Source organism: Triturus cristatus, chromosome 9, assembly GCF_964204655.1.
Source record: "Triturus cristatus chromosome 9, aTriCri1.1, whole genome shotgun sequence".
NCBI classification, from domain to species: Eukaryota; Metazoa; Chordata; class Amphibia; order Caudata; family Salamandridae; genus Triturus; species Triturus cristatus.
Genome location: NC_140592.1, coordinates 1212590074 through 1212615015, shown reverse-complemented (window position 1 = coordinate 1212615015; position 24942 = coordinate 1212590074). Strand labels below are relative to the sequence as shown.

Genomic DNA, 24942 nt, shown 5'->3' with positions numbered 1-24942 from the left:
CACGGATTAGACAATACAAAATTCCACCTGAAGCTGAAGTAGGGTTGCTGAAAATAATCGATGAACTCATCGCACAAGGGGTGGTGATAGAGACAGATTCAAACATATGCAATTCACCTGTTCTTCCTATTCTTAAAAGAACTGATCCCAATACATCACCTGTCTATAGATTAGTTGTGGACCTGCGAGAATTAAACAAATGTGTGGTGCCACAGTACCCTGTGGTCCCGGACATTTCTTCATTATTGACTGCCATTGATGCGAAGGCTACGTTCTTTACAGTTATCGATCTGAAGAACGCCTTTTTTAGTATCCCAATACATCCGGACAGCCAATATCTTTTCGGTTTCAGTTTAAAAGGCCGTAGCTTCAGATTCACAAGAGCACCACAGGGCTTCACGGAAAGTCCTAGCATCTACAGTCAGGCACTCAAAAGACAACTAGACGGTATTCACATGCCTACCACTACAGCACTGATACAGTATGTAGATGACATTCTCATCACTGCACGATCAGAAAGTGACTGTGAAAATGCATCACTCACTGTTTTACACTTCCTAGCTGACAAGGGGCACAAAGTGTCCCCTTCGAAGTTACAATTCTGTGAACAGCAAGTGGCGTACCTTGGGCACTTGCTATCCAAGGAGGGTAGGCGACTGACACCAGAACGTATTCAATTGATTTCTGGCCTTTCACGGCCCAAGACACAAAAGGAGGTACGTGCATTCATTGGCCTCACTTCATATTGCAGGCAGTGGATTCCCCAGTATGCTTACATAGCCAAGCCCCTAATACAGTTGACGACACAGGAGGTAGCTTCTACTAAAGTCCTCCCTTGGACACAAGAACATACTGTGGCATTTGAAGAATTAAAAAGAGCTTTATGTCAAGCACCAGTTTTAGCGATCCCTGATTACAACAAATCTTTTATGCTTTTTGTGACAGAGCGGGATGGAACAGCACTATCTGTCCTCACACAAGATCATGCAAGAAAACACAAGCCCTGTGCTTATTTTTCTAGTACATTGGACCCAGTAGCACAGGCTTTGCCTGCGTGCCTAAAATCTGTTGCAGCAACTGCCTTAGCCATAAGACAAAGTGACTCGATAGTGCTGGGCCACCCCCTGACAGTACAAGTACCACACGCAGTAGAGGTTCTCTTGAACCGAACACAAACCCAACACCTGATGGTAGCGAGACTGACAGGTTATGAGCTGACGTTATTTCAACCACACATAGAGATCAGACGATGCAACATACTGAATCCTGCTACTCTTTTGCCCTCCAGTACAGAAAACGTTTCCCCACATGACTGTGTTGAAGTAATACATACCGTGACTAAACCAAGACAAGACTTGACAGATGTTGCACTCCCAGACCCTGACCTAACACTCTATGTTGACGGTTCATGTATGAGGACGGGGGCGGGAGAATTAGTGGCAGCATATGCAGTGACCACTGCTACTGAAATCATAGAGACTAAAAGAATAGACATACTGTCAGCACAAGCAGCAGAGCTCATCGCTCTGACACAAGCGTGCATAAGAGCAAAGCACCTGAGAGTAAACATTTACACCGACTCACAATACGCATATGGGGTAGCTCATGACTTCGGAGTACTATGGAGGGAAAGAGGTTTCTTGACCTCTCACGGGGCCAAGATACAGCATGGCCCCCTTATTCAAGCCCTTCTGGAAGCTATACATTTGCCTACAGCCATAGCTATCCTGAAATGCAAAGCACATACTAAAGCCACAGATACCATTTCTCAAGGCAATGATCTGGCAGACCGAACAGCTAAACAGACAGCTCAGACCCCACTAGACATGACGAAATCACAGGTACCATCAATGACCAAAGCCATGACAGTCAGGGATCCTTCCAAGGATGTACAAGACATACAGACACATGCTACTCTAGACGAATTAAAGAAATGGTCGGAACAAGGAGGGGTACTGACTGATCAGGGTTGGATGACTAAGGGCAAAGAAACATGGTTTCTTCCTGATTCGATGGTACAAGTGATCATAAATACCGCACATAGTCCTGCACACTTAGGAGAGAAAGCAATGCTAGACAGCTTACAGAATATATGGTTCAACAAGCACCTGCGTGCAGCAGCGAAACAAAAGGTCAGAACATGTATGATCTGTTGCCAATTCAATCCAGGTAAAGGCATTCCAATGGAACAAGGTGGATTCCATCCACCTGACCATCCTTTTGAAGTCCTCCAAATGGATTATATCCAAATGGACAGATGTAGAGGTTACAAATATGTCCTGGTAGTAGTATGTTCACTATCAAGATGGACAGAGGCCTATCCAGTTCCTGATTATACTGCTGTAACTACCGCCAGACAATTGGTGCAAGAGTTTTTCCCACGTTATGGATTACCGCGTGTCGTATATTCCGACAACGGTCAGCCTTTCTCCTCTGAACTCATGAAACAGGTGTCCCTTCTGTTAGGGTATACCTGGAAGTTCCATTGTGTACGACATCCTGAGGCAGCAGGCCTTGTAGAAAGACACAACCAGACCTTAAAGATAAAACTAGCAAAGATTTGCGCAGACAAAGGTGTAGATTGGATGGTAGCCCTGCCGGTTGCCCTCTTTTACATGCGAATGGTAGCCCATTCTAGAACAGGCTTATCTCCCTATGAAGTCGTCTTTGGTAGACCACCGAATATGTGGGGCACTCCAATGCCTAAAAAGATCACTGATGTTGATCGTAACATGCTGACAGATTACCTGGCTTCCTTGATGTCTGCACTACTCTCTTGTCGTTCGCAGGTTGCTGCCGCCTTCCCTGACAACACCCAGGTCAGGGAACATTCCCTCGCTCCTGGGGATTTCGTATTAATACGGAACTTTGATAGAACGAGCCCTCTTGAGCCGAGGTGGAAGACGCCCAAGTTGGTATTATTGACCACGAGGACCGCTGTCAAAGTCGAAGGACGGAAAGGATGGGTTCATCTTCATCATTGTAAACGCTACTTTGGAAATAACGATTCGTTTAAAAAGGACTTTTCAGACTTTGAGCCCCCTTTACTAGAGGAGACTCCCCAGCAGGAGTACAAAGCTAAACTTAGATCTAAAAAGTCAGAACCCGTTTGATCAATTAAGTCCACTAGGTGGTGAAGCGGATGAACATGTATTCTGGCTTGCATAAGATCTTGGACACTACTGAAGAGAAAAAGAGCAAGATGAAAAACAAATACTGTAAAATATTACGTGGTAGATGTATAGTGACTTTGATTTTTCTATTTCTTCTGTGCATCACGATAATATGTATCAGCTTAATACTACATGCTATTTTTCCTCCTATTGCCTCACTCTTACACTCTTCCACTAATGATACTATATTGCACACATTTAGTGATCTGCCATCCCATGAGCTAGCATATCGACTTGCCTTACGCAACAATACCTTTATTCAGATGCTGCACCATTCACATCAGACTAGCAATGCTACAGACTGCTGGGTCTGTGGCCGACTTCCCCCGTATCAGAAGGTGAAGGGAGTGTTGCCTCTTTTCCCTTCTCCCATAATGGTTCTTGCGGAGCATGGTTTGCCTTAATGACATCCATCAACGGTGATGCCAAAGAATGTCAAGACAAGGAGTGTAGGGGCGACTGGGTATGGGGTAACTTGAATAAAGTCATGAATAAAGCATGTTTCCCAGATGAAGAAGGTCTTCCCCAAAGGAAAGGTACAGATCTAGAAAATGAAGAGTATCTGCAAGGAAATGCGACCCTCGACTTTATAGTGTTGAATGTCAAGCCCATACACAATTTAGGTCCATCCTCAATTACAGTCCTACCAGTAAAAGGGAACTTATGTGTCAGAAAAGAAGGCTCAGTACATTTGGGGAACAGCGAGTGTAACACTATAATAGTGTTTAAAGACAAAGGAAAGTCTTACTTCAGAGCATCACGACACACCTACTTTATTTGTGGCCAGACAGCCTATGTGCAACTGCCCTTAGACTGGGGTGGGACGTGCTATATATCATTTCTTTTACCACCCGTTTTCTTGGCCCCATCGAATTATCATCAAAATCTCCAACTAACACTTATCAGACACAGACGAAGGCTCGATGCCTCTGGCATTGACCAGACTGAAACAGCTTGGGAACAATATACAGATTTCAACAAAGGATTCTTTTTCTTCATAGGTCCCGTCCAGAATAGTAAACTTATCCGCAGGCTAACAAGGATTCTAGAAACAGTTGCTAATGAGACTGCATCAGCCCTGGGGAACTTGACCCAGGAACAGTCTGCTATGAGAATGGTCGTTCTTCAGAATCGTCTTGTTCTTGACGTCATCCTGGCGGATAGGGGCGGGGCCTGTAGGGTCATCGGTTCCAGCTGTTGCGTTTTCATTCCTAATAACGCACCGTCTGTATACAAAGCAATAACAAGACTCCACAAGATTGCCCAAAGCATACACCAAGACCCAGGCACGTGGACTTGGTCCAGTTGGCTCTGGGGAGTAATATCGGCATGGGGATGGAAAGTGTTGACCGTCTGTGGACTAATACTACTGATGATATTCAGTTGTTGCCTATGTCTGCAGTGTGGCCCGTCCATTTGCGGCCTGTGTGCTACTGCATGTGTTCCACATCCCCATTTACAAAGCATTAAAAATGGTAAAATAATGCTGCAAGAACAGATTGACTGTCTCATGAGAATAGATGTGACATGAGGGTCCACTAGGGGACAAGGAGGGAATGAGGAAATTAAAATATCATGAGGCCTATGTGTCCCCGTGTGTTCCCCGTCACTCATGTGCACATACATGTAACCTATGTATTTCCCCTCCATGGCCTGTCTATCATGATGCTTATGCTATAACGTGGCCTGTCATCATCCAGTCTCCCATGAGAGAAACGACAAATCTGCTCTGAGGCCTACACGTTTTTGCATCATGTTTTCCCGCATTTCCATTATTGTGGCCCAGCCAGAGCCGAAAAGAGGTTTCAGGCCTCAGAACGCTCTGAAAGCTGCAGCTGCGTATCCTTGGCCTTGCACACTTGGGCCTCAGCCAAAGGGGCCCCGACCGAGGTGCCGAGACAGTATTGAGCACGGTTATCTGCTTACTCCTACCGAAACCACATTCCTGCCTGGGGAAGGAGGAATAAACACGACCCATCTGCAAAGGAGAAAGCCTAGCCTTTCTGTCTCTTTTCATGTGATTACAAAGCTCACGTCAGTGAAAAGCCCATAGCCCCCATGTAAGACTTCAGTAGTAAATGAAGAAATAGATGCCACATTGGCTCTTGGCGATGGGCAACCTAGGTCACAAATCAGTCCCTGCTCCAGACTTTAGATACCAGATAATACAAGATGTGCTGGTCGCCCTGACACTGAAGGCCTCACTTCCAGACTACAGACTCCCCGGTTGCATAGCAACCCTTTCACACGTCAGTTACACGTCATGCTCGAGTTGAGCACAAGTAAGGCAAAGTTCCAGTAAAGTTCCAGCTGATCACGCAACCCCCTCCAGGCATCCACCCACCTATGACACTTACCTATTATCATCAAGTGGACGCCCACCTTCACGCCTACTTACACGCCCACATGCTCTTATCTCATTCTCTCTTGCTCCGCCTGAAGCACTCCTGCTTACGTATATTATTACAACGTATATATACTGTACTCTGTGAATAAAGTTTGAGAATATTTTGAGAATACTCTGAGAATTAGACCCTTCCTGATCCCTTGTGGTGATGGAACTATTCTCCCTATAACTCGAGTTATTTGAATAAAGCCCTTTTGAACCTGATACCACGGACTCAGCCTCTTGCTTCATGCATGATCATATTGATATATAGAAATTCCGAACGCGTAATATTTTATTTACGACAGTTTCCACAACCCAATTTGGAGGGGAAAGTCACCCTAAGACGTGACATATACCCCAAGATTGCCACTTTCCTGGCTAAATTCATAAAAGACCCCAAGAAGGGCATAGACCGGTCCTGGAGAGCTTGCCTAGACAAGCTTCTAGACACCATCGGCCCACTGACCAAGATCCTGGACATGGTGCAGGATGCAAAGTCTTCGGGTTCCATGATCTCGCCGGAGTCCCTTTTTCAGGATGGGCGCAGGGGTGGTTATCTTCCTAGGCATCGCCAACACTCCTTGCTGATCAAAGTGGGTACGAAGCTTGGGGACCTCACCACTTCAGAGGCAGTTGCAGTGGCTCAAGAGAGAGTCTTTTATAAAGGAATTGGGTAAATTTGTAAATACATTCACCTCCATGGACAAGGCCCAGACATGTATAAAGCGGGTGTTTCCATCCTGGGTTTTCCAAGGCGTTGGCTGTGGTAGGGCCCTCACGGCCGGCCGGGTTGCATCTCAAACCTCTTCCAGAGGGCAAGGCTGCAGGCGAGGCTACTACCAAGACTAAACGTACTTCGTAAACTTTTACCCCACCAGGGGCCAGTTGTTCAGAGGCAGAGGATTCAAAGGACAACCCAACCCAGCCAATTTGAGTGTTCCCCTTTCTTCTATGGTCCAGATAGGGGGCAGACTGGCGTCTTTCCTCCACGCCTGGAGGGTTATTGCAACAGACGCTTGGGTCCTGCAAACAGTACAGGGTTTCCACATAGAGTTTTATGGCCCTGTCTGATCCAATTCTATTCACGGGAAGCCGCTCTGATCGACGCGGAGGTCCACGCTTAGTTGGCTAAAAGGATTATTCAGATGACGACTATTCACCCCAATACATTTGTCAGAAACCTCTTTCTAGTGGACAAGGCTGATGAGAGTCAACGCTTGTGACCAACCGAAGGGAGTTCAACTAATGGTTAGCGTTCTGACATATCAAAATGGAGGGCAACCACTTCCTGTGAGATGTGCTCCAGCCATCCGATTGTATGGGTTGCCTGACTCTCAAGGACGCCTACCTGTTGGTTCCTATTTTTCCACCTCACTGGAGGTTCCTTCATTTCCTTTGGCGTCAACAGGCGTTCGAGTTTAAGCCTTCCCTTCGGGCTCTCCTCAACCCCTTGGTGTTTTACCAGGTACCTCATACCAGTGGTGGAGCACCTTCGGGAGCAGGGGATATGCCTAATTATCTATCTGGATGACATGCTCCTGATGGGCCAATACCCCCATCAGCAGTCAGTCTAACTGCAGAACACAATAGATCTACTAGATAGTTTGGGGTTCGTGATCACCGAGTCGAAGTCCCTTCTGGTTCCTCTCCAAAGGGTGACCTTCTTGGGGTTCACAATGGACTTCACTACTACTTCTCTCAGCCTGCCATCTCGAAAGATCACAAAATTCAGACACGAAAGATGTCGAACCCTGGAGAAACTGCGGACTTTGTTATGGCAGATCGCACGTCTGGTTGTGCTCCTATCCTCCTCGATTCAGGCCATCTTTACGAGTCCCCTACATTACCAGACCCTGCAACAGCTCAAGGCATCACACCTTCACAGGGGTCCTAGGTATTCTCAGAGGGTCTCCGTCATGGACAAAATGCGGGTAGAAATTTCCAGGTGGCTTTCTCACATGGAAACATGGAATTGGAGGGTGATCTTTGGCTTGGCCCTGAACCTCGTCTGAGTCAAACACCAGCAGGTCCACATGGGGCGCATGCTGTGGCGAGTTCTCTACAGGAGGTTCATGGTCCCCTCAGGAGCAGGCCTTTCACATCAACTGCTTGGAACTCCTGGCCAGCTCATTCGCGGTCCGATGTTGGACGAAGGACAGAGTCCAATTTTGTGTTTCACTCAAGATGGACATCAACCATCTTGGTGGGGGGGGGCACACACTTCAAAGTTCTCTCATACCTCGCAACCAGTTTTTGGCAATACTGCCTGGACCATCAAGTTGCGATGACGGCTGAGTAACTCCGGGGTCAGGAGAATTAGGTGGTAGACTGGCACTCCCGCCATTTACGGGACTCCAGTCTCTGGAAACTCAGTTTAGAAGTGTTTGCAGAATTACAAGACAGATGGGATCCATTTTCGGTGGACCTGTTCACATCCCGGCTGGACTGCCAGTTACCCAGTGAGAAGCCGGATCTGCAAGCAACTACGACAGTCACTTTGCTGCAGGATTGGACTCCGGAGCAGGGGTATGCTTTTCTTCAGCCCAGATCCGGTCACAGTGAGCGGATGAGGTAATGATCACATCGATTTGTAGGTCTCAAGTATAGTTTCTAGTTCTTCTGGAACTTTCCTTGGATTCTCCAATCAGACTACCCATGTTTCATCATCTCCTTCACAATCCGAATCAGCTTCCTCACCAGTTGTTGTTGTTGAAGGACTCCCTGGTGCCTTGGCAGATTACAGGCGAAACTGGTCATCCCAGGCCTTTTGTGACAAGCTGAGGAACTCTTATCCAAGGCATGGGCGGATAGTACCATCAAGAGGTACAAGTCAGCTTGGACCTGATTGGCATGTTAATGTCTGCGCATGGGTTAAGGTCCCATGGTCGCCGATGTAGTCAAGATGTTCAATTGTTTGCGTGTTTAGAGACCGAGGGGTTGGCCTATCGGTCCATCAACACTTTCTGCTCTGCTATCTCAGCAGTCCAAACACCGGTGGAGGGCAAAATGGTTGGGGAACATGCTTTCGTCTGCCAGCTCCTTAGAGTAATTGGATTGTCCCTTCCACTGACACCGCAATACTCAGCAAACAGGTTCCTGTTCCATAAGGAGCTTTCAGCTAAACTGGGGATGCTGCTGTTCTTAGTATCCTGTACAAGGCTTTTGGATGTTCGAGCCCTGTTTTATAACTGGCAGGATTTTTCCCCCTCTAGAGTATCGTTCACTATTTGTAGGCGTGTGAAGTCCAATCCCAGGACTATCTTGTATTTGGATTTTCCAGACTCCTTGAAATTGTGCGTGGTACAGTGTCTGAGGAATTCAGACCTCCAGGTGAGAGACAGCCCCTTATTGCTCTGAAGAACCTGTATAAGCTATTGTCTTCTCTCACCATTGTGAGGTGAGTAATGGAAGAAGCAGGCATCGAGCCGGCAGCTTTCAGGTGCATTCTGCCAGAGTGGCCATGTATTCGAAGGTCTGTTTACTTGGAGCAAAACTGGAGGACATTATGAACTCAGCAGATTGGTCCTCAGATTCTACCTTCAAAAGGTTTTACTTCAAGCCAGTGATGGATATGGCTCATTTGGTGGTGAGCAAGGTTTGAACCAGCATAATCCTCGCCTATGGTTCCAACATAGAATGAAAATTATTCCTAACAAGCATGTAGAGAAGTTTCAATTCTATTGGGGACACGGAGACAAGTATTATCCTACCCGATGAGATTGAAACTTATCAACACAATAGTCTTAGGAATAATTTTCATTCATGCTTACATCATCAAACTTTATTTTCGATCACTAAGATCATAAAAGTACAAAACACAAATATTACACATACATGAGTATACATACAATCATGCCGAAAATGGACCACAGGTACAACTGTAAATTACAGAAAGGTCTCGGGACGACCATATCAAAAGATAAAAGTCAAAACATGCTAGCAGCAAGATAAATGTAAAATAGCTATACATAATCTCAGGCTTATGCCATATGATAATCTTGCACGTAGGTTTAATGGGCGCACCCATCAAAATCATTATAGGTCCCTAGAGATTAATAGCTGCTTGCAGGAATCCACATGATCTCATTTTCTGCCTACAGACAGATAGCCTTCTGGATCCTCCAAAACCAAGGAAAAGCTAATTAAGCAGAATCCCTTTAGAAACAACCCTTAAAATCTAGGCTCGCATCATTGGGCATTGCGGTAAAGCGGAGAGGAATGCCTACGATTCGAGGTTACAAAGTCTGCAGCACACCACAAGAGTGATCACCTTTTGACTTTAGTTGTATATGAAAGAACATCAATAAGACAATACATGAACACAATTTGTAAGAATATTTTACATCTTTTTTGAAGAAAATGAATGGCAATGGTTGATGTCTTAAGTTACTTTACTATTATAGGGATAAAGCAATGTATTTTAATATTTGAGCAGCGAAAAACCAAAAACAAATCTTAATACATTTTGACTTTGATACACATCAGCATAATAATTAGTTCACAGAAGGTGCCAAGAGCTTCCCGCATTTTACTGGTTCTCAATTGGACAGATTTGTGTTAAACTGCAGTTCAGAGGCCGATCTGAAATTTCTTTCTCAGTGTCTGAAACTTCAATCTCAAAGGAAGCAGAAAAATAAAATTAGCAGGACACAGCTTGGCCTTTGGTTCTTTAAAAAAGTGCATTGGGAGGTTTAACAGAGGGAAATGCCTTGGCAAGAAAACCAATGGAAGGGATTCATATTTTCCATTTTGGAAGAAATAGGAGGTCACAAGGTACTTCTTACCCACATATTTGAAAGTGCTTGTAAAACGTTCCAATTTTTTTCATCTGCTTAGGAAAATTATTTTGTAAAATGTACACTTGGTTTTATCTCTTCAACATTTTTTGGAGTCGATCAGCCCAACCTCCGCCAATACTCCTGTTGATAGGGTCTGGCATGCTTGGAAGATCATGAATTAAAGAATATTTGATGAGTGCCCCTCAGAGCTACACGTGGTATAAGCTTTTTTTTTTGCCATTTGATCTGGAAATTGTGCAAAAAAACGCACCATTTGATCTCTTTATTTTCTAAAAGTTCTCAGATAGAAAGTCGGATTCTCTTGGGAGTGGAAAGAGGTAAGACTCTTGGATTACACCTAGAACTCTGAAAGTTCAACAGCTGTAAGTGAATCACTACATTTAAAGGTAAAAAATGTTATCCTCTTTATGTTTTTAAAGCATATGCTGCATAACAATAACACTTACCTATATTTTATTACAGTTTTTTGATCAGCAAATGTTTAACTAGAAGGATAACTGAGATTCAAACCTCTACAGAGGAGAACAAACAAACACTTACCTTAACTGGAAAGCTGCATTTGCCAGTTCGAACGGATTCTTCATCTGTTTGCCATTGGTGCGGCCTACTTGCCTCTGGTACAAATGCATCTTTCTTTCGTCGGAAGCTTTGCCTTAATTTGTTCATTTCTTGGGTGCCATGTTGGAAATGAAAAAACACAGGAAAGGGAATTAAGACAGAGAAATGGACAGGTGGGACTCTCACTCTACTGTTGTGACAAAAGATATAGGAAATAAATACAACATTTATGTTTATCTTATTGACAAGAATCAATTGGAGTGATTTATGTTTTTTAATAAAATGTATTTATTGATTTTCAAACGGCGAACAGGAGATAGGATGAAAGGGGGAGTTGGAAGTATACCTTACAAATTGCAAAGCATCATGAGATAGTGACATTCAGGCATGTACAGTGGAGCTCATACTGGAAAAGGTAGCTGTAGTAGCTTGCATCAAGATGAAACAAAAGCGCAGGTCATGCAGAGATGAGTCCGTTCAGCCACACAAGAGATCTTGGAGGAATGTCACTCACTAACGAGAGGCATCTCCCGGAGTAGTTGGGGCCGCCACCGCCTCCGATCCTACAGCCGCATCCCGCATCTACAAATACAAAGCGAGTGGGGCCCAGATGTCTTTAGGCCAGGAGTGCACCGATATAAGTTCCCAACAGTGAGACAGCTGTTCCTGGCAATACATAACGTCCTGCAACCACTCAGATCTTGGGTGCAGGCAGTCTCCCGCAGTTTCACCAGTAGAAGCAGCATCGCAGTGAGGCACAGAGACTCAGGGGTGGACCCCCTTGACATATCCCAGGAGGGCCACCATCGCCGTCTGCTGAGAAAGGTGACCGATTATCTGGGCCACCTTGGCATATGCACTGGACCAGAAACAGTCCCAGGCTAGATGTAGGGAAGTGGTCTGCAGAGCAGCACATCGCAAGCATTGTGAATCCTCCGCAAGTCCCATCCTGAGCAGCTAAACGGATGTGCAATAAGGAATTTGAAGTGGATAAGGTGCAGTGTATAGTTCAGGGATAAGGCCTTAGATTGGGTGCAGCAATAGCGCCACTGTGCTGCAGTGATGGGGGAGGCGGAGATCTGTGTCCGCTGCCCAGGCAACATGAGCTCCAGGGTCGCATACTGGCGCCTTCTCCTGCATCGTGGTGTACAGACGAGTGAATAGCTTGCATGGGGAGGGACTGAATCAGATGTTCTAGAGCATTAAGCAGGGGAGGAGCCGCTGGAAGCGTGCTGTGTAGAGCACACATGCAGAGAACAGATGGTGATATAGAAGGACCTCGAGTGCAATGGGCTGGGGGATGAATGTCAGTGCCAGGAGAGAGGAAGTTCTCGGCTGGGTACAGATCACCAAACATGGGGAGTCCAAACCGCCTAGCACGCCAGTATTCCCCCCTCATTAGTCAGTATGGGGAAGAGGGTATTTTGGGCTAGCGGCATGCAGGGTGCATTTGGCAGCAGATATGTGCTCATCTCAGCAGTCCATGCCAGGCCCAGCGGGCGCAGGCAATTGTGTCGACCTGAGCATGAGGAGGTCTGTATGTCTGATATAGCACTGTAATCGGTGGACAAAGGGCTGCTTGATTAGTCTCCACTGCAGTGTGTGGTTGAAATGAGGTAGGGAGAAGCCAGAAATTAATGAATTGGGCATGTGCAAGTAGGCGTGTGGACGCATGTCAGGGCTTTAAGGCCGGCTTGCTGAAAGGACAATGTGAAGGTTTCCCATGCTACCCTCTGCAGTTTAACCACCCAGGTCAGGGACACGAAGTTCAAACAAAGGGGCACATGCATCAAGCTATTTTGCTTTCGCAAACCGTGCGAATTGCAAAAAAGGACAGTTTGCTATCGCAAAATAGCCCTAAGCAATACCTATTTTGTGATTCCCATAATATCGAATCCTTATTAGCGATTCACTACTTCTGCCTCGCAAAGCATGTAAATTCGTAATTTAGCACTTTCAAAAATACCATCTAATCTATTCAGGTGGTAACCAGGTGAAATCAATCAAATCAGGTGGGAACCACTGGCAAATTATATAAACAGGCCCAGAAGGCCTCACAATCTTTCACAATGGCAGCGCTCCACGTCATGGCTAGGAGGAGGAGGAGGCGGCTACGAGCAGCAGCACAGAGCAGAAGGAGGATACAGGAGCGCATATTTAGAATGCGCGGTACTTTGTTGGGGGAGACAGAGGAAGAGATATATGACAAGTATAGGTTAAATGCAGACATGATAGCTGAATTAGATCCCCTACTGCAGCATCAGACTCGCAGGTAGCCATTCGTCCCCCCTCAGTGAATTAGTACATTTACAGGAACAGAAAATCATACCATTCACTGAATATAACAAGTCATTTGCAATTCCAAAAACATAACTGACATAGTGGCTAGTTTCCCTGGCAGTACACATGACTCATACATATACAGACACAGTGGCATACACACTCGTCTCCTGGGGTGGGAGGGGGGAATTCGACGAAGGATACCTGCTTGGTAAACATATGTTACAATGTCTTGCATACTCTGGGCACATGGTGACACATAGCAGTGAGTAATCTGTTGATTTCAACCCTGTAGATGACAGCGCATACGCTGTGCGCTCTTACATCCTGACGCCATACCTCAGCGCACATCACCACCCACAACGTCATAGAGTGCACCTTTGGCCTACAGAAAAGTAGGTTCTGCTGCCTCCACATGACTGGCGGTGCATTGCAGTAACGACCAGATACCTGCTGCAAAATTGTGGCCACATGTGCCATGTTGCACAACATTGCGACTTCGAGAGGCATACGCCTTGAACTTTCTGATAGTGAGCCTGAGGAAGACAACCAGCCAGGACAACCACCACAAGCAGCACGCGGGCTGAGCGCAGCTGAGGGGAGATAGAGACGTGCAGAAATAACATAGCATTATTTTTAGGGTGGATAATGATGAAACAAGACACTACATGGTTCCATTGCCATTTTGATTTATTCAAAAAATAATTTGCTCAGGTTGTGTTAATGCACACATACCGAGCTGAAAATGTGCCCAATGTAAGTCTGAACGCAACAGGCTGACTTTGCCATGGCACCTGTACATCAGCCCAGACAAATTCGGATTATGGTTACCTCACCAAATGAAATTCTGTGCTCATGTCCACACTATTTACAGGGCCACGCACTGCCATTGCCCGTACAGGGTGCTCTGACACATCCCTGTCTGAGCACTCTGATACAGGAGTATTCCTGGTGCTGCGCCTCCTGCATTCGGTCACTGGAACCATGTTGCTACTGAGGCTGGAGGCATTCTCACCTTGCAAGAGATGAAAGGTGTGCCTGCATTGAACGCATGTGTTTGCATTGCAGGCGCTGTACCCTCAACATTGCGTTCTACAGCCCAGCAAAGGACGTTGAACTGTCACCTTCAACAGCGCTCAGTTGTGCACCTGCCCTGCCCCTCCTGATACGGATATTTCTATTTCGACCTAGGGCACATGGTCTTGATGTGGGTGTCTGCCCAGACTGTGCTGTTGGAGGGTCAGGTTGGCTATCTTCTTCCATTTTGAATGCAGGCAATGGTGGCACTGTGATCCTGCGTCTTATGGGTGCAGGTGTTGTGGGTGAAGGTGACACTGCAATGTCTTCTGATGACTGTGGCTTACTTTCCAGGGGTGCATGACCTTCACTGTCTTCCGACTCCTGCGCAGATGCATCTGTGATGTGAAACAGTGCAATTTTAGTTTTCAAAACAGGACATATATTTCATCTTGCACTTAGTATCATCATATTTAGTCATTACTCAACACACTGTGTGTAGAGATTAAACTTGCTTGTCAAAATTGATTGCATCTATGCTGGTTTGCTTCCCACTTGCCTTTCCAATTGGATTTACTGCCTGCTATTCCCATAATGCATTCAAGTGTTACAAGTAAAATATGGTCTTGAGTACTATTTGTTACACTATCCCGGATCTGACTTACAGATTTCGTTTAGGTAATCTAGCATTGTATGGTCATTTGCATGCATCTTACCTTTGGAAGTACTGGGCGGTGCAGAGGACTCTATCAACGTCACTTCAACAACAGTCTCAGGCTGAAGGGGCGACTCCACCAGGTCCTCTAAGGCTCTGGGTGCTGTTCTTGTGGATGGTCCTCTTCCAGCTTTTTAGCATCAGCTAGTCTTGCAGCAACCCTTTGCTTGGCCCTGCTCCGCAGGCCATACCACCGCTTGCACAGACCCGTAATGGAGCGCTGGGTGACCCCCACGGCGCTGATTTTTTTATTGTATTCTCAGCCATAATTTTCTTTTTTCGGACTCAGAGACATGCAGTGACTGTTTCCCAAAAAGTTTCTCATGGCTCTTCACAACTTCCTCTATGCAGTTTTCCAGCTCCTTTTCACTGAACTTCAGCTTTCTTTTCCTCTCCTTCTGTGGTGTTTCTGATGCCATGCTGGGTAATTGCACAGGTTCTGCAGTCCCAAAAAGCTTCCATGTGCTGTTCTCCTGCAGTCTGCCTCCTCCTCCTCTCTCTCAGTACACAGGTAACAGCATGGAATGACTTACTTCCTGCTTGTGACATCATCATCTTGCATCCGATTTACGGATTCACTATTAGAGATTCTCTTATAGCGTATTCACTAAAATAGCGACTAGCTATTATGAAATCGCTAATAGTGATTGCGATTAATACCAATTCGCAAACAATTTGCGATTAATTTGATGCATTGAGGTTAGCGATTACCAAATTGCAATTTGGTAATAATCGCTATTCTGGAATCGCAAATTTTGATTTTGATGCATGTACCCCATAGGGACTGTTCAGCACCTTTGCCTGGTGCCTCTAGTGACAGGAAATAAGGCAAAGAACACCCTATTGAAGTGCAACAGCGGCGTATGTGAGGAATATATTCATCTGATCAAGAAGCGCATATTGAAGCCCAGGCGAGAAAGAAGGCAAAATAAGTACGCCCATTCCAGCATGTCAAACGCCTTAGTGGCATCTAAGAGCACTTCAAGGGCCTCAAGCAGAGGGTCTATGATGTGCATGAGTGCGAACAGTGTGCAGAGGTTGTGTGCAATTGACCGACCAGCCACGAATCCAGGTTGGCCCGGCCAGACAATAGTAGGCAGGAGTGGCAGAAGGTGGTTAGCTATTAGTTTGGCAAATATATTATAAATGTTTATCGTAGACAGCAGCCAAGAAGAGTCATACCTATCTTCCGGCTTGGCAGGTTTCAGAATAGTTACGATGACAGCTTCACATAGTGAGGGGGTTTAGCTGGTCCGAGGGCAAAGAGGTGAGGTAAAGAAGCGAAGCGTACTCTTTGTAGAATGATGTGATGAGCCCATCTAGAACCAGCGCTTGGTCACCGGACATGCTCTGAATGACCTGCACTATTTCCCCTCTCGTAAAGAGGACATCCAAATAAAAGCGGTGCGCATTGTGGAGTTACAAGAGTTGGAGCATGTCCAGATATGTGTCTAAAGCCTCAGAGTCAGGGGCCATAGTGGCAGTGTACAAGTTACAGTAGTAGGACGTCATGACTTGCACTCTCTCATCTGACCTGGTGTGGAGTACCTGCTGGTCAGCCAAGAGATCTGGGATATACGAGTCGGCCCAGGATTTAAGACGACGATCCACCAGCATCTTGCTGGATCCATCTCCTTTGCAATGGTGACGCACAACCGGCTCCCTATTTAGGCAGTGGTTTTCCCGAGTCGCCTCCTCCACATATTCTGACAATTTTACCCTGAGCGCAGCAACGATCAACGGAGTATTCGTGGTGTAGAATACCAAATCTAGCATGCAAATGTCTGCTTCTAGCTTGCTGAGTTGCGTACGGATTGCCCTGAGGATGCCAGATTGTTTTGCGAAATAAATCTCGGGTGGCCTGGAGAAGTTCATACCGAAACACCGCATCACATAGTGCGTTTGGGATCACATAGTGCGATTGGGGTGAGCTTCCAGGTGAAGGACAGATGGGGGCATTGGGGATAGTGAGTTCTAGTAGGACCAGGCGTGGTCCGAAAGGATTTGGGGGAGATGGGTCACATTTGCAATTCAGGCAAGGGCGTCATGTGAGGAGTCAATAGTCTATGCGAGACAATTTGAGGTGATGCAGGTACCTTCAGTGCCATGGAAGTCGAAGGCACCAAACGTCACACAAACTTTAATGATTGAGTCCAATTGAGCAACAGCACCCGGATGGGGTCTCTGAGAGGCCCTGAATCGATCGACAGTGTGATCTAAGATGACAATGAAATCACCTCACTATATAATCGTGCTAGGCCCCAGTGTGGACTGTAAGCACCAGTGCTCTGTGAAGAATTCCGAGCTATCTGTGCTGTGGCCATATATGGAGGCCAATATTTTCTGAAAAGTTATGTAGGATGCCCTGAATAAGAACAAATCTGCCCTCCGGGTCGAGGAGTGTATGTTGTGTGCGCCAGTGTAGTCCCTTACGTAGGAGAATGCCCGTACAACATGTATAATTAGAATATAGAGAGGCATGTGACTCTGAGAACTAGCCAGCCCGAAGACGAGAGGCGGTTGCCTAAGTCAGATGTAGCACCTGGAGGAAACATGTGTCAATGTGAGGTCTATTGAGGTACGCATGTACTGGTTGCACTTGTAGTGCCAGAGGCACTCCCATATATTGGAACCACGTGATGATCTTTGACTACCATTATTTTAATTGACTTTAGGTTTTTTCTTCAATTTACGACATCATTTTTCCTGCATGTGCTTTTTTCCTCGAAGATTCCTTTCATGTCAGAGTAGAACAGCCTTGCCAGGAACAGAACGTGTGGGATGTGCACTTGAAAGCATGACAGAGAGAGACGTGTGGAATGTACTTCTCGGTCTCAGAGTGTAGTGTTTTAAACAGTGGTGCATTATGTTGTACATTGGGAGATGAAGTGTCTAGTGCTATAGGCAGTGGTGCACAAATGTGCACTGTGTTATACATTGGGAAGTATTATGAAGTTCTTACTATTGGCTTTGACATGTCCTCATGCCATCTTGAATTCTGACTCTGTCTAGCTTGAGTTTTGCGCACCCAGGCAGGCCCCCAGATTACTCAAGTTGTTTAGGTTATTCATGTCAAGGTTGTTTTCTGTACTTTTGGAGACTTTCAGAAGCTTCATTGAGATAATGTGTGGGATGCATGCTTGGTACCTTTCAGGGCAGTAATTGTTGTTGCCAGACAAATGTGTGGAATGTACAGGTCTGTCTCGGAGTCAAAATACAGGTGCCTGGCCAGCTTCTGTTTTGACCTTGACACAGACCAGAACAGTCAGCTCAGATTTTCCTAACAGAAGAAAGGGAGCAAAGTTTCTAAAACCTTCTCCTCAGGTTGAGTAAAAGGTATTAAAGGCAGGAAATCTTGGCATCCAGACGGGTGCTCGCTTGTGGAGCAGACATGTTGCCACAGGGAACTTGTTTTTAGGGTCCTGATCGAAGCTTCCTGTCTGGCTGTCAAGGGCTCCTCCAGCTGAGTTGGCAAAAATGCAGAGAGAAAGCGATCGGTGAGGTGTTTTCTTATGATTACTGATATTGTGATGTGAGAGTGGGTCTGTGTGCACATTCAGGTCTACAGTGATTTTAATCATCCAAGGTGTTTTAATTCTGATGTGCGAGTGTGTCTGTGTGCACATTCAAGTCTCCAGTGATTATAATCACCCGATGTATTTAGTGTATATATCTTTCAGATTTTTTGCAGTGGACGCCCATATTGTTATCTGCTTGTATTTTATTTCATGTATTTTATTCCATGCATTTAACAGTTGCATTTGCTTACTTATAAGTGTGTTATTATTGCTTGCACAAAAATATATATCTCTATATACATTTGAATGTTGTTCATTTGACATCTGGGAATGCTTTTTTGTTAGAGAGTGTTGCACAAATAAAACTCCATGCTTTATTCTTAAAACAGTATTTTGATGTGCCTCATTTTATGAGACTGAAATCCCTTTCCTGGTGTTTTTATTGCTTCGCCGTGTTTGTGCCTCTGTGTGGTAGTTAAGTATTTTCTATTATTTGGGAGGGCGAAGCAATACAGAAGCTTACACTGGTCGTTGAGTCCTCGGATATTCCAGGTCAAGCAGTCAATGGATGTCATGGTCTTCACAGGATGAGTATGAGAGCCTCCAGAGCAGCACCAGAGATCTCCAGTTCTAGTTTGCTGCCATTAGGAAAGGGACAGCTACATTGAGTCAGGTAAGGTATGTAGAAGAACACAAAGGAAACAACAACCGAAGACCCACACACCACCCACTTCAACCTCCCCCACCACTACTGGTTGAAATGATCCATCCCACCATCCACCCAAACCCATTACCAATAAACAATGCAACACATTGGGAGTTATCCCAGGGTAAAAGCAGAGGACCAGCCGGACAACACAGGCAGCGGTAGTCTGGGTGGCTGAAAGGAGCCGTGAAGAACTCCTGTAGGGGTCAGTGAAGGTAGTCCAATAGGAAAAACGAGTGGCAGCCATGAGCCGATTATGGGATCGTCACCCCCAGATGTGAAACAATGAAGGCATCAGTACTACGAAGGGTAGGTAGAGGTGGGTGAGCTATGATCTCACTCACAACAGAGGAACAACGCAATGCAGAACAAGCATTTGCAATGCAATAGGTCTCGCATTTACGCGAGTTTGAGCTATTGACATTGCAAATGACAATGCATTTATCTGTTTTTAAAACTTAAATAAAAGGCAGTCATTTGCAATGTCAATAGCTCAAACTCGCGTAAATGCGAGACCTATTGCATTGCAAATGCTTGTTCTCTCGAGCGCCCTAGAATCGAGATCAGATCCATATGTATCATATTTTGTTCCCCTGACGCCAGTTCTCCGTATATATTTCCACATGTTCCAGCATGCCTTGAGGTCTGGAATATAATATTTACATTCTTTGACAATTGTTTGCGCTCAACAATAATGTACGTGTCACAATTTACCACGAGAAGCTGGGGTCGGCTTCATTAGGTAATGCAGGGATGTTTATGTGTCTGGCTCTGGTAAAGTAACAATGTCGAGAATGGGGAGTATAACATGACAAAAACATCGTATTGGCGTGGGTGCCACTTAGCACTTCATCACATAGAAATGACAGTGGAACTTTAATTATTTTGTGCCTGTGGGACAAAATACTGGCAGGTTCAGAAATGACAACAGGTCATGCTAGAAGCGTTATCCAAGGCTGGAGCGATTTCTTCGGCCCGTGGAAAAAATGTTAAAGTGTGTAAAGAGATGTTTTATGTTTTGGAGACCAGAGCAAAATGTCTAATTGTGAAAACAAATGGCCCACTTGGTGGTGCAAAAAAATCAACAAAAGGGTGATGAAAGGGGAACCCCAGCTGGGTCTCCAGAGGTCCCCGATAGGAATGGACCCAAAATCACTACAGCGAGGAAAGGTGGTCAGTCAGAGGCACCCGCAATGGATTGTGTGTGAAAATGTACACCCTCCCCCCCCAATCCAGGACTGGTGTCAAAGGGACGAGGAGAGGGTTGCTTTCAACAGAGTACAAGAATGAGATTAAAATGAGTATAATTCCATAAGGAAATACGCGGCCGGATACCCATTAGCTTCAGTGCCAAGGGAGTTGCCATAGCAACTCAAAGCAAAATATAACGCTAAGTGCACATTTTCTCGGCATGAGCGAGTGGAATTTTAGCTTGCGAAGACCATGCTAAAGAAGCCACAAGGTGCCTCACGCTTTCATTTTATTTTACACGTTAAGTAAAGTCATTACTTAGCTCTGATGAATCAATACAATTGTTTTTGAAGACACTCCTTGAACAACTGAACGATGGAGCCAGACTAAACGACGTTTGTCGCTCTTAAAGTCACAGAGGCTGGGAAGCAAAACATTCTTTTGTTAATGATCCTTCCAACACCCGGCACTTTGAATTGCTTAGTAACTTAACAACAGCGCACTTTAAATAAGAGGAAGAAAGAGTAGCGGAAGACGACGGAGGAGAATAGTGGGCAAGAGAAGGCACGGAAGAAAGAGTGAACGGAAATGAAAGGAGGGGGAGGTGTGAAATCAGGAAAGCGAAAGAGGCTCGAGAGGGATAATGTAAGGACGAATGAGAAGGATGGATACGCAAATAAAGAAAAAGTGAAAGCAAATTTGTGACGCGACGGAGCGTGGCGCGCGCGCTTGGTGGGGGCGGGGGAGCGCATTACAGGCGGGGGAGCGGACCCTTTGAAGTTTGATGCCAAGGGCGCCAGTGGACTGAAGCGCTTCCCCAAACGGATTGCATGGCGGCACGATGCACGGGATTGTGCGCGTGCTCGCCATGCAATCCCCTTTTGGGAGCACTTTTGGGAGCCCCTCTTACTAGAGTCTCGCATAGCGATTACTACGCAATAGCTAGGCGAGACCTAAAAACCAGATGTTAGATCTCTAGTCATTGTCACTGAGGCGGCCAACCCATCATTTGCATGATCAGTTGACCCCACCCTCCCCCCCCACCCAAAGTGCCACAAATACTTGGGCCGACCAGGGCTGTCACCCCCACAGGGCCGACAGGCCTGCTGCTCTAGATCGCAGGGCCACAGCCACCGTAAAAGAGCCACACAGGACCAGCTACTTCCTGACCTGCCTCACGACGGCGCACTCTCTCAAGGGCCCATCCATGGGATAGATTCACCGCGGTGCACCCCATAGCCAATATCCTGAAGGGACGAGCTGGTTTTCAAGGGATAATCATCCACGCACCATGGATGTTTGATGGATTTATTTTTTGGCCGGTGTTGCCTCGCTAGGCCGAGGCCATCTTGTGGCCTGGCTCTCTGGCACTCCCATAGGAGTGCTTTCTTAGAGGAAATGGACTACATGGTAGGAAATGGCTGGTACCATTGCGTAGCTGTCCATTGCAAACAGTGCGCCTCTACTAGAATGCATGCACAGTATCCACTGGATAGTGTGATGCTGCAATCTTGCCCTTTAAACAAATTGGTCCGCCATTTTCCAACAGAATCTCCCTGCTGACAAAAAGGTCTACATGTGGTATTGTAGCCATTCTGTTTAAAGGAATGTGACAGGCAAGGGCAGACTTGATGATCTGAGCGGGGCCAGTGCAACGCAGAAGGATAGAGCTTGCTGCTATGCTACCCCTTTTCCTCATCCTACTGAATTTGACCCGTTCAGCCATGTGGCCACCCAGGGTGCTGAGCCGCATTCTTTGTCCATTCATTCTCTCTATCCCCCACACCAACGCCTGACTTTTCTCAGTACCATATTTTAAGACTTTGCCCTATACTGACCCTTAAGTTGCCCAGACGCTATATTAGGACATTAGTTATGCAAATGAACCATTAAAATGTAAAATGACATCAACATGCATGTACGGCTTAACAGTATACACCACATGCAACAAAATTAATTGCTTCAAAATGATAAATATGGTTGCTGCATGCTGTAATGATACGCTAACTACACTGCCAATCAAACATTACAATTTTGTTTTTCAAAAAGTTCCCCTAGCACAGTCTAATTGTGTTTCAATAGCCTCTCACCCCTTCGTAGATGCCAGGAAGAGGTGGAGGGCACTGGAAGTGAAGAGAGGTAGAGACCAGTTGAACTTCAGAACCACCATATGCCAGTGTTGGCACAGTACATGGTTGAATAGAGCTTGCAGGTGCTAGGGCAGCTGCTCCTCTCATTTTTCCCTCCGCAATTGCCTGTAGCCCAATTCGCCTTCCTGACCGACATAGCGAGCTCAACCCTCTCTTCTGTATACCATTAGACAGTATGTTCAACCCCAGCCCCTTCTCCTCTATATACCATGTAGCTCATCTGCCAGCTCCACTGTTCTGCTCCCTCCCCAAGCCCATGGTGTTCAATCACCACTCCTGTGCACCGCCATGCTGTTAAACATCTGTTCCGCCCACATTTCAGAGTCTTTGTCTAATTCTGCCTCCAATTCATCCACCATGGTATTCTATTCATCCTGTTTCTCTTCCTCAGCCTGCCTCTGGTTCATAAAGTTTTACCAGCTGTTTTCCAACTTTCAATCGAACAGCCTTTTCTTACTGGCTAATTTATCGACCTTCTGCCCCAAGAAAATTGAGTTATGACTACCTGTTTGACCAGTATCATCTGGACAAATCACTGTCTCCATGTATTGTATTGAAATTAAATTGAAATTGCATTTATATAGCGCTTATGACCCCTGATGAGGTACTGAAGCGATTTACGTCACATAGCATGCTATCCGGGACCCCAAAGGTACCCGTCAGTCCATTGGTTAATGGTATTAGTCTTGGGCTCTCAAAGAAACTATTCCATGCATTTACTCCAGTTGTTTCTTTGTGGTACATTAATGGCTTGGGGCCAGATTTAGATCTTGGGGACAGGTTACTCCATCACAACTGTGAGAGATACCCCATCTGCCGAAATATAAATCCTATAGTATATAATGGGATTTATATTTCATCAGATGGGATATCAGTCACCGCTGTGATGGAGTAACCCATCCCGCGAGATCTAAATCAGGCCCTTAGGAATGATTTAGAACCCCCTTTATCATTAACATCTAAAGGGGTTAACATCTAAAGGGGTTATGTGACAAGCAAATAGTTGAGAGAATGAATTGATATGGTTTCAAAGGAAGAGAGATTAAGATAGGCTATGATTTAGAGTAATTTATATAGACAGGGGCAGGCAGAAGGTTGAACTGAAGGAGATTGCCTTTCAAAAATAAATATGGACAAAAACATTGAAAGTCTATGTCCAGATCATTTTTTTATGCAGGGATTTAGGAATATAGCAGAGAGACTTATCGATAGCAGGCAATCTGTGTATGTAAACCTGCCGAAACAAACACATTTCAAATTGTCCTCTAAAGGAATTTGGCTTCTAACAGTCTTTCTGGAGCTGCTTAAACTTTCAAGAGGTGGCAGATAGTTGCCTCACCGCAAAACACAACCCCAGTGCTTGCTGAGACCACTTTACGAGAGACCGTCAAGCAGTGACATTGGGGGGGGGGGGGGGGGAAGGGTTAGAGGGGGGGGGGGGAGGGGGGGGTTGGCCAGACCAGGCACCAACATAGTGGCTTGATATCAGAGCTCCGGATTGGCCGCACCGATAAAGCTGCTCAACCCCACCCTGCTGCCGAACTCAGCACTCTCGAACACTGCGCGGATGTGGAAGTCCCTTTGGCATGAGCGGACGGTGACAGGGTAGTCACGGGTGGCTCCGCTGCTGGCTGCGAACCCTGCAATGGCAGTAGCCCGACGCAGCTTTCGGAGGCCCCGCAACGACAGGGGTCGCGGGCGAGCCGGAGGACGGGGCTGCGGCCCTGCGGAGCGGCTCCTGCAAAAATCGAGGCTGGAAGACCTGGGACATGGGACTGTGGGAGTGTGCCTGATCATGGCGTGGTGAGTTGCGCGATCAGCCCCTATTAGCGGCCTGGATGCTCCTTGCCCCCTGAGGATGAGTCACGAGAGGGCGCCACCCTCCAGACGGGCTTTTTCCCCAAATCGATCGACATCTGTCAACTTGCGCACAATATTTGCTGTCATTAACCAAATCGAGCCTAGCCTACCTGCAGCGTCGGTTTTGTTAGATGCCGAAAAGGCATTTGACTCCTTGGAATGGTCTTTTATTTATGCAACACTCGACAAACTGGGCTTCCCTCGTAAGCTCTGTGTTAACGGAGAAATCACAGATCAGTTCCCTTTATCGCGAGGCACCAGGCAGGGTTGTTCACTATCGCCCTTTCTTTTCATCATAGCGATGGACCCGCTGGTGCGACACCTCCAAGAGTGACATCTCCAACGGGGATGTAAAGAAAAAAGGGGGGGGGGCGAACAGGGCTTTGGAAAGGAGGTCCAGCTAAGCGAGCCCTAAAATGTACAACCAAAAAAGTGTCGAAGCTGTTCCTTTAACAAACGAGACGGACCAAGTGGTGTGCATGAGAGTTTGTGTAGAGGCAACAATGTTGGATATGGAAGCCCTCACACACCCATCAGAATGTCATGCTTCATCATCGGGCTGCTCCACGTCGAGTCGGCTGGTGCA

At 46.2% G+C, this 24942-nt stretch overlaps 1 protein-coding gene across 11 annotated transcripts in view; it reads right to left on the bottom strand.

Annotated features, from left to right (window-relative positions):
* Nucleotides 1-24942, bottom strand: part of NUMB (NUMB endocytic adaptor protein) — a 421644-nt gene that overhangs the window by 177856 nt on the left and 218846 nt on the right. For 7 of the 11 annotated variants that reach the window (XM_085627239.1, XM_085627247.1, XM_085627246.1 and 4 more), the window contains one exon: nt 10902-11029. In XM_085627239.1, coding sequence (XP_085483365.1) covers nt 10902-11027 — 126 coding nt within the window. In that variant the 5' untranslated portion in view covers nt 11028-11029. Of the gene's footprint in view, nt 1-10901; nt 11032-11433; nt 11502-24942 lie in introns of those variants that run through there. The other 4 variants (XM_085627238.1, XM_085627241.1, XM_085627240.1 and 1 more) reach the window with 2 other exon arrangements.